We start from the raw sequence: 14190 nt of genomic DNA, 5'->3' as shown, positions 1-14190 counted from the left end.
CCATCCAATTAATAATGGCTACCGTCTACCCCCCCCCATGAGATACTCTAATGGGCCTGTATAAATCATCTATCAGTGTCCCTCTCATTTATGTTCGGATCTAAAAGATCCGTGTCTGAACATGGGGTCCATTACAGGCCTGCCGACGGGTGGAGAGAGAGAGAGAGAGAAAGAATCTGGAGCAGTAGTAGAGCATTACCTTTCATGTGGTTTTGTTGGTATTAGCAGTAGTAGAGCATTATCTGTCATGCGAAAAGGAGTCTCGAGTCAGGGAGTTTTTAAACACCGGGTAAACACAAGGAATTTCTTCATGCGTTACCGTTGAGTCTATTTGGATTGTTATATTGCCTTCAAATGGCTCTCATTCTTCCAGGTCTCTCCCTTTCGAACTTTCTCTCTCCACCGTTGCAAAAATCTCAACTGTATTTGTCTGATATTTTGTCAAGCCGCGTGTTCTTATTTTTCACCAGAGAATTTCAATCCGATGTATGATTAATTCCCATTCCACTCCCCTCATAAAGACTAATCATTGAGTCCTGACTTTATAAATATCCCTCAAATTAATATATCTTTAGTCACCACCCGCCCTCAGTCTACTTTTCCTTCTTTCATAATAAGCTCCGGATTCTGTAAGTTTCCTCTTCTTAGTTACATTTTTTTTAAATTTCTAACTCTTTTGCATTTCAATCTCTGATCTTGGCTCTACTCTTTTCATGGTGCTTTCCTTTCTTTCTCATCAAAATCAAACCTCGGGGTAACTAGTCTATTTAGCCACAAGCTTTTCATTTATCTCTTTATCTTCTGATATCTCTCTTTTATCTTTTGTTCTGGTCTCTCTGATCACGATATTAATACTTTCCGTCCTAATGTTTTGATGTTGAGCTTCTTTGCTCTGTTGATAAGGTAAAGGAAGTAGATAATGTTGCGTTTTGCATGGGATGAGAAAACAAGACTCTCTTATCCTTTTTGTAATCATCCTTCTTTTCACGTTTTAGATATGATGCTGACCTTTTCGGTCTTGTTTTCAAGTATTTGATAGAGCACTTGCCCCATAAATAAGTAGAGAACGCGTAATCATACTTATCTTTTATCCAACCTTATCTCATTAACTCTGTCTCTCTCATTTTGAAGAACTTACAAAAAAATAAAAATAAAGAATAAAAACCTTTCCTTTCTGAGATTTTAGTGGTAGAATGAGAAAAATATAAAGATAAGAAGAGCCTGTAGAGGTTTCCTCTCACGTGGCATAGTAGAACATTCTATGATAATGCACTACACGGAGTGATCTGCGATCGTTTAAAGATGGACGGTTAGAGATTATCTGATAGCATGTGCAGTAATAAAGATTATTTGTTTTTATTAAAGATTTGATCGTTGGGATTCTTAATATTTTCGTACATAGTACTCTTTTAACATATTGAATACAAATCTTTCTGAGCATCCTCGAAATTCTTTATCGCGTCGGTGATTTAATTTTGGGTTCCACCTAAACCCCAATAGGACCCACCACATCCAATGTCTTGATTACTCAACTGTCTTTTACCTACAGAGCGCTGCTGTGGAGACCGAGAGTGGAACTAGAGTATAACCTAACAAATCCCTACATGCCATACGGCATGGGAGAGTAGTTTTGCAATTTTCATGAAGAAAAAAAAACCAAACATCAAGTGAAAGATTTCTAACGTGTTAAGAAGCTATTTGTTGTCTTTAATTATTCAGCTACAACTTTCTAGTAAGAAAAAATAAAATGTAGTGCATAGAATGCAACCAAGAAAAAGACGCAAAAAAACAAAAGAGAAAAGCAAGAAGACGAGACAAAGATCTTTCTATTTCAGAGAGAGTAGAAAAGAAAATGTCCTTCCAAATGACTTGTTTGTCTGAACAACTGAGCTTTGAATACGGTAATGCTTATGTGGTAACGTTTTCATCTACCACAATAACTAAAAAACCCCATTTTACTACTCTGTTTTTTGTTTTCCTTGAAAAATAAAACCATTCTTCTCTAACCATTTTTTCCTAGTGTTTTCAGACGTTGGGTATGGAATCAAACCCACCATTTCAGAAAGCATATGAGTCTCTTCTAGAGAATGCTGGAAAAGAAGAATTTGAAGATAAGAAAATCATGGTCGTTGATGGATGTGAGATCCCTCTGATTGATCTCAGCCGTTTAAATTTTGGGGAGAAGGAGAGAGATGAGTGTAAGAGGGAAATTGTTGATGCTTCTTCAAAGTGGGGTTTTTTCCAGGTAGAGAATCATGGGATTTCTAGTGATATTTTGGAGAGAATTCGGAGGGAGCAAGTGAAGGTTTTTCGGCAGCCTTTTGAGAAGAAGGCAAACGAGAAGTTGCTGAATTTCTCGCGAGATAGTTATCGTTGGGGAGCTCCGAATGCTACTTCTTTAAAGCAGCTATCGTGGTCAGAAGCATTTCATATTCCTCTTGCCACGGACATTTTTGAGTCTACGGAATATAACAGTCTCAGGTTAGTAGACACCATACGCCCTCTGTTCATGTTAGTATGAGTAGGTGAGGAAGAACTAACGTACGCATGTTCGCTGGCCAGAAAATGGTCCTTGCGAGCTGAAATTCCTCCACACCCCTTTTTCGGTACCTCCACCACCCTTTTTTCTTTCGATTTGCTTGTTAAAGGGGTGGAAATATCAGGTTTTTTTTTTTTTTTTTTTGGAAAATGTACGGTTGGATTTTGGTACTTGGGCGAGGAATCGATCTCGATTTTGTTGCTGAAAAATGATGGGTCCCACCTTTGTTTTTTTTTTTAAGGGAAGTGATATATTCGCCCCATTTTTTTACTTGGGACAGCCCTAGCTTGTGTATTTACACTAGAGGGGGCTCTCCGTAGTAATAAAGAGGGGTAAATATATAAATTCTCTTCCCTAATTATCCTCGCGACTTCTAAGTTTGTGGGACCCAGACGCGGTCTTTCTGAACCTAAAATCTGTTGACTCTAAGGCATGGTCCCACTCAATTTTTGGGACCACTAACTTTTCTTGCATTGATTAGGTCCAATGGTGACATAGGCAATGAGAAGGGTAAGTCAGTGGGGCCCATGAAATGATATAATATATAAAAGTGCTTCTATCATTGCCGGGAAACTCAGACCACTAATTTCCTAGGCCCCACAGCGGGAATACAATGGTTGGTAGAATTGCTCCTCATGTGCGCCCAACCGATTTAGAAAGATGATCCAAACCGTTCATTTTTTTTTTTAATCTCCAAAAGATCTTCTCTACTGTACTATTCAAATCGTTTAATTTGTGCGTTGTAAAATGAAAGATCATAAGAAGTTAAAACCAAGTAAAGGCTACGATACTATCTTCGGTGTAAGATCCATCTTACATTGTGGGGCCAAATAGATGAATGATTTGGATCACTCTCTAATAAAACTAGTGGAACCCACTAGTCCTTTTTCTTAGAAAAATTTGAAAGAAGAGTTGTTAATGTGAGCGAGCAAAAGTACAACCGGGGGCCCTCAATTTTTGGAGGACAGAACAGCCACACAGGCTCACATTTTAGCAAATTTTGTCTTATTCATTTAATTCGAGGCGGCAGTCCTCTCTCCGAAAAGTGAGCTGCGTAATTGCCTAGTAAATCCCCATTTTTATAAGTCTCATGGTGATTATCCTTGTATTATCTGTGGCAAGGAATAACATTTATTTTAATTTTTGTGTAGATTGGCGATACAAGAGTTTGCCTCAGCAGTATCCGAGTTAGCACATAGAATTGCTGAAATATTAGCAGAGAATATGGGCCATGACTCGGGTTATTTCGTGGATAATTGCTCGGCGAGCACTTGTTATCTTCGACTGAACCGGTACCCGCCATGTCCGATCTCGTCCGAGGTTTTCGGTTTGATGCCACACACGGATAGCGATTTCCTCACTGTATTGTCCCAAGATCAGGTTGGGGGATTGCAGCTGCTCGAAGATGAAACTTGGATTACTGTTAAACCTATTCCGGAAGCTCTAATTGTCAATATCGGTGACTTATGTGAGGTAAGTTAATATTATTCATTTTTTATAGGTAATCCGCGGTCATGATTCCACATACATATCCCTATGTGGACCCAAAATTGCCAACTATCATTGGCAAGGCCAATGGCTTTCTGCCCAAGTGGGCCCCTAGTTTAGAAAAATGGTGAATAGGATAGACACTGAATAGAGCTGATTTTTGGTACACCCTCCATCTATGTAAGGGACTTTCAAATGAATGGTTTGGATCATCCTAACAAAGTGGGCCCCCATGTGATTGGGCAAGCTAGCTCACCATAAGTTTGGTGAGCTTAACAGTTTCCTCATATATATATATATATATATATATATATATATATATATATATATATATATATACACACACTAAAGGAAACACCCAAGCATGCGTACCTTGGGTGCAAATGGTGGGGCCCCACTAATCTCTACATTGAAAATTACTCTTGCAGATAGTGCATACACCATATTCTCAGTGTACACATGTATTTCCTAATATTTTTGCTATGCCTGCTATGCAGGCGTGGAGCAACGGTGCATACAAGAGCGTTCAACACCGAGTCATGGCAAACACGCAAGTGGAAAGGTTTTCAGTGGCTTATTTCATGTGCCCTTTTAACGACACTGTGATAGAGAGTTGCACAGAGCCTTCGGTGTATAGAAAGTTTACCTTCAAGGAATTTCGACAGCAAGTCCAAGAGGATGTTCGAACGAATGGTTACAAAGTCGGGCTTCCTAGGTTTCTCATCTGAAGAAAAAGAATGACATTTCAAGAAATAGAGGGTGCATCATATCTTGGGTTTTAGATCTTAGAGAAAGTGTATATGTGAAATAATAACATATGTATAGTGTACAATGGCGAAGAAAGCTTAAGATAGGGTTACATAGATTACTACATGGGTTGCTTCTAAGTTCTTTTTAATCTTGTGTTAATGTCTATGGTGTTTGCTGTACAATGGTAAAAATGAATGTAAGGGACTGAGATTGTCCGATGGATCCGAACGTTAATGGACAAGATTTAGGCAGAGTAGTTGAAACCCAACCATGTTCATTGGATCCATATTACAGATACAAAATTATTTCGGATCATGACCCAGATGTAACCACAAAATCCAACAGAGCGTCCAAATGGAGGATGTTAATGTATGAAAATACCCTTCATATTTTTGTTCATTTATGTCTATTCACGAGGGGTATTTTTGTACTCTAGAAAAGGGTATTATCCGAGATAATAAAAACGGAGTAATATTTGCTATTAGATGTGATCAATTGTGTATCCCTTATATTCGCACAAAACAATTTTTATTTTTTCGTTGTAAAGGGGTTTTATTTTTCCTCTTCTTGTATGGTTAGAGGCAAGTTTATATGTCCTCTTGTAACTATTTTTTCTTATCAATAAAATTTATGGTGCCACCCCTCTGGGTTAATAAAAATTGAGGGGTATTTTTGTAACTTTAAAAAGCCTATTCAATATAAAATGGAGTTTCTTCCATCTTACCTTTTTTAACCCTTAGCCCTAATTGTGTACAACGTAAGTAGGACCTAGGACACTGCAATGGACCGTCTGATTTGAAGTAGATGGTGACCTAGACTGGGCAAGTTGGATCCAAAAAGTACTCCAAAAAATTCTGACCGATAAGGGTTCTTAACAGATCGTGACGAAGACATTGGTGGATCCTATCTGAAGTGGAACCATTGATACCCCTAATTAAGGAATGTTATGGTAAGGAGTATTATTACAAGTCTTATTTGAACTTGAATCCCTTATGATAGTACTAGATTGCCAAGAGAGGATCCATCAAACAAATTTAACTTGTGAGATCCATACAGGTGAGTATTCCTTTAAACTAGCTTAGCATAATTGCCTTGATTGTGCAAGTTGATTTGGTTCCAATCAAGAAGGGGAGATCTTGAGAGTTGGCCTTGTTGAAGTATAAATGATTAAATAACACCAACTCTAAGAGCTTGAGCTTGAGCTTTTGGAGTAATTGGTTGTTTCACATGGTATGAGAGCTATTACGTCACGGCCAGTACTAATAGATGTGATGCTATGGGAATTTCTAGCATGAATAAGTCTAGTTTGCTATGGGAATTTCTAGCATGAATAAGTCTAGTTTTTCTCTTGGGTTTGGAGGTAAGATGGTATGCCCCCCTCTTGGATAATTGTCTTGATTTTCGTCTAGGTGTGCAACCGGCAGAGTTGAGGCTACCCTTAACCCATGCCTAGGTAGTATTACTATTACCTCAACCCAACCCGAACCTCGGGCTGAGGAGTGTAAACCCGAAACCCAACTTTACTCTAAAATCTCTCAACCCTAACCCAATCCATGGAACCCAACTTTCCAAATTGGGTCAAGTTGAGTTGTGGTTGGCTCGGGGCAAAAATAGAAAAAAAAAAACAAAAACAAAAAATTGATATTGGATTCTGATCGAATAGGATTCAAGTCTAAATAAAATCATGATAAAATTAGGGGGGGATGTGTTTATTTCGGGGCCTTCGGACGGGTTGGGTTGCCGGAAGCCTCACCCCTAACCCAGCCCAAAATTAAATCGAGTTAACTTTTCTCAACCCGAGGGAGGCTAACCCAAACCGAGCCGAAATGGGCCTTAAACCCATCGGGCTCTGGTTAGGCCCAGCCCAAGTTGGCAAGTTGCACCACTTTTCCATCGTTGACTTCTAGAAGGGGTGCCATTTTCAAAGCATCCCTTCTGTCCTCTTTTTACCTGCTTTCAAACTAGTTGAGAAGAATCTCCCAGCCGTTCTATTGATCTGTATATCCTTATTATATACAAGTTTACGTGTGGAAACAAATGTCTCCATTCGGTGGTTTTCCAATGCTGACTTCAAATAAGGCGTGCCATTTTCAAACCATCTCTTCAGACTTCTTTTTACATGTCTTAAAACAATTTGAGATGCCTCACTCTATTTTTCTGCAAATTCTTCTACTATTTTTCTTCTTCCTCACAATCACATAGCCATTGATAAAAGATCCGGTACGTAGACCCTCTCTTCCATTTGGTTGTAGTTCCATCATTTCTCTTTTCTGTTGTTCTTCTTGTTTGCATCCTTTGTTTGAAAACACCATGAATTTGTTGGTTACCCCAGCTATGGAAATTGGAAAATATGTATTCAACCCTATTAAGCTCCACATGGGCTATTTTATTCATTACAAAAAGAATGTTAAGAATTTGAAGAGCCAAATGGAAAATCTTGAAAGGAAGAAAAATGACATATTGATTTTGGTAGAGGCGGCGATTAGGAGACTAGAAGAACCTACAGAGGAAGTGCAACAATGGCTTAAAAGGATACATGAAATCGAATGTGATGTGAGGAGAATCAGTGAATTAGTGGGAGAGCATGGAGAATGTCTTAATGGGTTGTGTTCCAATTGGCGGTCGCATTACCGATTGGGTAAAGAAGCGGTAAGAAAGTTGGTTGTTGTTAATGAACTCCAAGAACAATCGAATTTTAATCGTATTTCTCATGATCTATTTCCTCCAAGCATAGAATTCGAACCCGCGAAAGATTTCGAGGCTTTTGAATCCACCAAGTTTGCTATGAAACAGGTCATGGATGCATTGAGTGATGAGAAAATCTACATTGTCGGGGTTTATGGTATGGGGGGCGTGGGCAAGACAACCTTGATGAAAGAAGTAGGCAAACTAGTGAAGAAAGAAAAGATTTATGAAGAAGTTGTAATGGTTACTGTGTCTCAAAAACCAGACGTGAAAAAAATCCAAGGAGAGATCGCAGAGAAATTAGGCCTGCCACTTAGGGAAGAGAGCGAATCTGTACGAGCTGGTAAGTTGTTCAAGAGATTGAAGCAGAAAAAGACAGTTCTGATGGTCTTGGATGATGTGTGGGAAAGATTGGAGTTGGTTGAGGTGGGAATTCCCTTTGGAGAGCATCACATGGGTTGCAAAATTGTACTGACATCGCGAAGCTTAAATGTATGCAATATAATGGAGAGCCAAGCAAAGATAAGAGTTGAAGTCTTATCGGAACAGGATTCATGGGATTTGTTCAAAAAGAAAGCGGGAGATGTTGTTAATTCTCCTAATTTGCATAATATACCGGTGGATGTCGTTAAGGAATGTGGGGGTTTGCCTCTTGCAGTTGTAACACTTGGAAGGGCTTTGAGAGATAAGGATCAATTGGTTTGGACTAATGCATTGAATCAACTAAGAAGGTCTACTCCAACAAACATAGAAGGTATGCATTCAAAGGTGTTCTCATCTCTAATGCTAAGTTATAATAGTTTAGAAAGTGAGGAAACCAAGTCATGTTTATTGTTCTGTTGTTTATTTCCTGAAGATTATAATATTTCTGTGGACAAACTGATGAGATACATGACGGGGGAGGGTTTCTTTAGAGATGTTGACACTTTGGAAGAAGCATCAGGTAGAGTGCATACATTTTTGGATAAACTTAAGGCTTCATGCTTGTTGTTAGATGGCGACAAAGAAGGGTATGTAAAGATGCATGATCTTGTTAGAGATGTGGCCATATCCATCTCGTCGAGAGATGGGCTTGGTTTTGTGGTAAAGGCAGGCCTTGGACTCAGAGAGTGGCAAGGGAGGGAGAATATTGATGAGTGCAAGAGGATTTCATTGATGTGCAACAAAATTAGCATACTCCCTGATCAGCCAAAATGCCCACAGCTCTTGACGTTACTATTGCAAAATAATTGGTCTTTGGAAAAGATCCCAGATACTTTTTTTGAAGGGATGAAAGGCCTTGCGGTTCTTGATCTTAGCAACACTCGAATTGCGTCGCTGCCACCATCGTTGCCATGCCTAACGAACCTCCAAACACTTCGCATAAGCAAATGCCATTCACTGAGTGATGTATCTCAACTTGGAGGATTCAAGAAGCTTGAAATACTTCGCTTAAATGGGTCGAGGATATATGAGTTACAGGAAGAAATAGGAAGATTAACCAATCTAAGGCTCTTAGATTTATCAAACATTAAATCTCTCAAAAGGGTGCCCCCTAATGTTATATCAAAGTTGACGCACTTAGAACAGTTGTACATGGGGAAAAGCTTTAGCAGGTGGGAAGTTCAAGGAAGGGGAGATGGAGTTCAAGCTAGCTTTTCTGAGGTAGCATCCTTGGTTCGGTTGAATGCTCTTTACATCCATGTAAAGAATGTGGAGTGCTTATCCCAAGACATCTATACTCCTTGGAATAACTTAACAAAATTTTGCATTTGCTTCGATGAACATTACATGACTAGTACAGCCTCAAGGACTCTGCGCCTTAATATATCAACCCCCATCTCCAATTGGGTTAAGGTGCTGCTGGAAAGATCGGATGAACTGTTCTTGGTGCATTGCGAGGGTCTTGAGAATCTCGTAAAATTGGATGCGGGTGGTTTCAATGGCTTGGAGCGTCTTTGGATCAAAGAATGTAACAAAATTGAATATCTATTCAGTGTAGATGAGATGTCAAGAAATGCATTTTGGACTTTAAAGGAGTTATACCTTGATCACATGGAGAACTTGAAGACAATCTTTCACGGGCCACTTCCAGACGTGTTTCTTAGAAACCTAAGGGTCCTGAGCATATGCTGCTGTGTGAACTTACTCAATATAATTCCATCTGATCTTCTAATAAGATTGCAATGCCTCGAGACACTCGTATTAGAAGATTGTGATGAGTTGCAAGAGGTATTTCACTTTGAAGGAATTGTAGAAGGGCATGGTACACTCTCTAATTTAAGAGAATTGAAACTTAAAGGACTACCAAAACTCTTGAGTGTCTGGAATGGGGAAGTACCACTTGAGAGCCTCCATAACCTAGAAGACATATATGTTGGTCAGTGCAAAAGCTTGAGGATTCTCTTCTCTCCCTCCCAAGCACAAAGACTTCAACAAATGAGTAGACTTGTATTAGAAGATTGTGATGAGTTGCAAGAATTATTTCACTCTGAAGGGATTGCGGAGGGGATGATTATGATCTCCAAGTTAAAGGAATTGAAACTTAAAAAACTACCAAAATTGCAGTGTATCTGGAAAGGGGTGGTACAATTTGGAAGCCTACATAACCTAGAGGACCTGTATGTTGGTCAGTGCCATAGCTTGAGAAATCTCTTCTCCCCTTCACAAGCACAAAGACTTCAACAATTGCAGCGATTTACAATCAAGAGCTGCGATGAATTGGTGGAGATAATCTCAAATGATGAAGAGAAACTTCTGGTGAGTCAAGGGAGTGCACCTCCACAGCTAAGCCAGTTCAAGTTGCTACCCCCATCAACTTTCGAAAACCTTCGACAACTATACATATACAATTGCAAAAGCTTCAAGAATCTCTTCTCTGTAAGACTAGTTCGAGCTCTTCAATGTCTAGAAGAACTGAAAGTAGAGAATTGTCGTGAACTGGAGGGGATAATTCCAAAAGAGGAGGAAGAAGGTTTAATGGATAAGGGTATACTCCCTCAATTGAGAACTCTAGTACTCTGTAGACTACCAATGCTTATGAATTTCTACCAAGGGGTGTTACTTCTTGATTTTCCTTCGCTAGAATATGCCAAGGTGTGGATATGTCCCAATCTAAAGAGACTTCCCCTAGGGCATGGAAGTGCACCAAAACTAAAAAAAATAGAAGCCAAAAAGGATTGGTTTGAAGGACTGGAATGGGAGGACGAAGTTGTCAAGTCACGGTTCCAATCTCTCTATCTGGTGGTTGAGCCAGTAGCTCAATTAGATGGTGCTTTGTGTCCTAACTATGAGGTTGGGGGTTCGACCCATGCACACGTACCAAACAATAACAACTCGCTTGAGGCAATGATTACTAACAACTAAGATGAGGTAAGAATTCCATCTTTCCCTTCATGCTTTTGTTTGGAATGGGCTGTGTGTGTGTGTGTGTGTGTTTTGGAGAAAAGGTAAATTTATTAATAGCAAAAGTCGGAATCAGGAAACAAGATGTGTCCCGGCACGATTACAATCACTGAACTTGCCAAGTGATACACTCTTTACAACATAAAATGGATTTTGTGTTGTACTCTAATTTCTCCTCAAATCTGACACTTGATGGTCAAGCTAACTTCCCTTCACTATCCGATTCATTTGACCTATCTTGATTTTCTTAAAGTGACAGGATATGAAGGCCCGACAGCCCATCACTTTCAAATTCTCTTTGCGAGATAAGCATTGGTTCTTAGCCTTTCACTCCACATTACTCTTGATGTTGCCTGACTCATGATTTTTCTATTGTTTTGCCCAAAATCCATGTTCCTTCCTGCTTTTACCATTTTGTCATGGAAAAACCGAACAATCATGAAAGTTGATATACTTGCTATGAATTTTAGTCGATCCTCCGAGTCTTTGTTGCAATTCCATGTCCATGGTATTTATAAATATAATATCATGGTCAAAATTTTAAAAGAGTCTCTGCACTTTCTTAGTGCCTACCCCTGTTCTGTTTTGAACTTCTACCATACCAAATCAACAAAGACAGAGAGCTGATAAGGTCAGTCTACCCACATCTTTTATAAGAACATCCCCTTTTTATAATTTTACTTTTGGTAATAACGCCCTGATCGTTTGAGATTATGGCAACCGACTGTCAGCCTCAAACCTATTATTGGGCTCAAAAGTGAAAGAATTTTGAGCCCAACAATAGGTTGGAGGCTGACAATCGGTTGCCACAATCTCAAACGAACAGGGCCTAACTTCTAGTATTTTATTCATCTAATTTGAAGTTTTCAAGGTGAAGACAAAGCAGAATGTCTGTATAAAGAACAGGGCATTCATAAACTTGCTAAAGATTCTGATCATTCTGAATTGAAGTAACAACACAGTTGTTTTATCTTGTATTAATGTCTCCATCGATGAATCTCCTTTTGAGTAGATGTACAGCTTTGCTATATGCAGTGTATAAATGAAAATGGAAGCTGAGTTATATACTTACAGGTATCAAACGTTTGCGCCCATCAGCGGAGAGCCACCCAAGAGGAAACCATTGTTCAGAGGTGCGAATGAGAAGGGGGCGATAAGCAGAAAGTTCGAAGTGATGCTTCCTTCCACTTCTCAGGCCATCAAATGCAGCGGTCTATCGTTTTTTGTTAATGCTTGAAGATGTAGTGTGTTTCGCTATCTGTGAAGTCTAGTATAGGCCAAATTTGACCCAAAAAAAAAGAACAGAAGAAAAGAAATGAAAGGAAAATGTTGGGATTTGTGTGTATGTTGGAGTGCATTGATCTATATGTGAAGTAAAATACAGATCGTTGATCTAAAGCCATATTAAATCCTATTTGATGGAGGTGTTGTTTGCTCTAGACCAATCAGTTCTTCCAATTTTTCCAAGAAATCTGCCTTCAAAGATTTTTGACTTATCCAACTTGGTTGCCTTAGAGCAGTACCAGCTGATCTTGAAGTTGGCCGCCTCTGGTCTCTCTAAGCTGTCCAATATTCATCTCTGCTTTAATTGAAGGTTCTCTATTCCATTGAGCCCTTTATTCAGGTTAGGTATTTTTGTCATTGATATTGCAATGTGTACCCAACCATGAGTATATTCGGGATTTTGTCAAAGACATGACAGTTCTTATCTTGTTTAAAAATGGCCATTAATGCAATGTTGGATATGTAACACAATAGGGAGGACCGTTAGGAAGCTCCCTAACATGGCTTATCTTCCTAGCAACTCTTTTAGAAAATTTTCTCCTTGTTTTCAAGGAAAATTGCAAAGCTTTTTTTCCATGCGAAATTTGTTTTTTTTGTTTTTTCCCTTAAAATTTCCACTAGTTTAGTCTTATGATCCAAACTAAAGGCGGAAGGGATCTTAGGCATTCAAAACTATGTGAAAAAACAAATTTTAACTACATTTTCTGGAGTACATGGCAATTGTTGAAGCTGTCTGGGTGATTATTGAAGCTGGCCGGAGCTTTATCAATGTCGTATGATCACCTGAAAATCACGGAAGCATGGCCTCGGTCATTACCACACTCTTCACTTCTTTGGCGATGGAATACCGTTCCTCTCATGGATTGGAGAGAGAACTTAATAGTGTTCTTTAGTGAACAAGTGCAGGGGCCTGGGCTTACAAAATCAGTTCGTTTTCAAGAAATCAACAACTATATCCCAAATGGTGCCTAAGGAATTGTTTGGGAGTTGGAACAATCCTAAAACAAGCGTGTCTTTGTATGGCTTTCAATTCTTCTTTATATTATATGGCATCATCTTTTAGTTTTTATTTTCTTTTACCTTATCAATCAATGTTTTCCTTTTTGCCTTTATAGGTTCCGTTCCTTTTTTCAATAATTAATTCAGTTCTAGTTTCTCAAAAGACTTTTCATAAAATGGTAGCAATTTAAGTGTCTTGGCCTCACACCTGCAATCATCCCTCACCTGTCTAAGTTGTTGACAGCACATTCATGGCATGCTTTGGTTGAAAACGTCACCCTTAAGCAAACTCATCCTGCCCTTGCTGCAAATTTTGAGGGCACAATTTCAGTTGCTGCTAGCTTACCTCCCTATGGCAATGTTCATATTGCTGCTATTTTTTTCGATGATCTCAGTGATAGTTGTCCTCTAGATGGAGGATTCGGCCACTGGCACAAATACTAGCAGATGAGCTTCTTGTATCAGATCTGGATTTTTATATGAACTCAACAATCTTTTTTTCTCTTATATCGTGAAGAAAACAAGAATTCAAACTTTATGTACCTATTATAGCTCGTACTATGTTCTTGATTTCTCAACGTGCTTGTTTGTCTTTTCTAAATTGCCTTGTATGGTCTCCAAGAGCTTTGACAATGTTGTAAATGACTTCCTTTTAGGATTTTCTCTCTTTGTTAGGATCGGTATATTTGTTGATACATTAGTTATTCCCTGGGAACTCCAAAATTCACAAAATTTCTGATATGGGTTGTCGAAACCAGCAGATCAGTTGCGTAAGTGTTGTTACTAGTTAACTGATTTGCACCAGTAACAATGCTTCTTGGTGATGGAGGTCGGAATGGAAAGAAAAGAAAAAGAAAATGCATATAACCCAAAGAGTTCGAAGGAAGAAACTTTCAAGGACTGTCTACTCAATGATAAATGGGCAGGAAAGTTGATGCCAGTGATTTTTGGATTATTTTTAGAAAAATCAAAGAAACTGCTAGATGTTCATGGCTTTACTTCTTGCAGACAAGATGCATTGCAATTGTATCGGGTATTAACTGTCATATAGCCAAGTATAA

General features: G+C 38.9%; 2 protein-coding genes across 7 annotated transcripts; both read left to right on the top strand.

The window, feature by feature from the left end:
* Positions 1-108: 108 nt before the first annotated feature.
* On the top strand, positions 109-5040 carry LOC143855089 (gibberellin 2-beta-dioxygenase 8-like). Of its 5 annotated transcripts, XM_077365273.1 has the most exons (5): positions 359-629; positions 763-903; positions 2030-2481; positions 3691-4012; positions 4525-5040. In XM_077365273.1, the coding sequence occupies exons 3-5, from the start codon at positions 2039-2041 to the stop codon at positions 4753-4755; spliced, it is 996 nt and encodes a 331-aa protein (XP_077221388.1). In that variant the 5' UTR covers positions 359-629; positions 763-903; positions 2030-2038; the 3' UTR covers positions 4756-5040. The 5 variants fall into 5 exon arrangements, with proteins under 5 accessions (XP_077221385.1, XP_077221388.1, XP_077221386.1 ...); XM_077365270.1 differs by lacking the exons at positions 359-629; positions 763-903 and adding an exon at positions 109-289; XM_077365271.1 differs by lacking the exon at positions 763-903 and having other exon boundaries at positions 360-629.
* A 1724-nt stretch (positions 5041-6764) lies between these two features.
* LOC143855108 (putative disease resistance protein At4g27220) lies at positions 6765-12148 on the top strand. 2 transcript variants are annotated; one of them, XR_013237692.1, is made up of 2 exons: positions 6765-11477; positions 11921-12148. XR_013237692.1 is itself a non-coding variant. In XM_077365295.1 (2 exons), the coding sequence occupies exon 1, from the start codon at positions 7088-7090 to the stop codon at positions 10805-10807; it is 3720 nt and encodes a 1239-aa protein (XP_077221410.1). In that variant the 5' UTR covers positions 6765-7087; the 3' UTR covers positions 10808-10813; positions 11921-12148. The 2 variants fall into 2 exon arrangements, 1 of the variants encoding a protein (XP_077221410.1); XM_077365295.1 differs by having other exon boundaries at positions 6765-10813.
* Positions 12149-14190: the final 2042 nt, after the last annotated feature.

The sequence above is a fragment of the Tasmannia lanceolata genome, unplaced genomic scaffold (genome assembly GCF_043159265.1).
Source record: "Tasmannia lanceolata isolate RefF3 unplaced genomic scaffold, GAP_Taslan_0.1 ptg000020l, whole genome shotgun sequence".
In the NCBI taxonomy this organism is placed as follows: domain Eukaryota; kingdom Viridiplantae; phylum Streptophyta; class Magnoliopsida; order Canellales; family Winteraceae; genus Tasmannia; species Tasmannia lanceolata.
The sequence above is the reverse complement of the archived record's forward strand: the minus strand, read 5'-3'. Positions and strand labels throughout refer to the sequence as shown.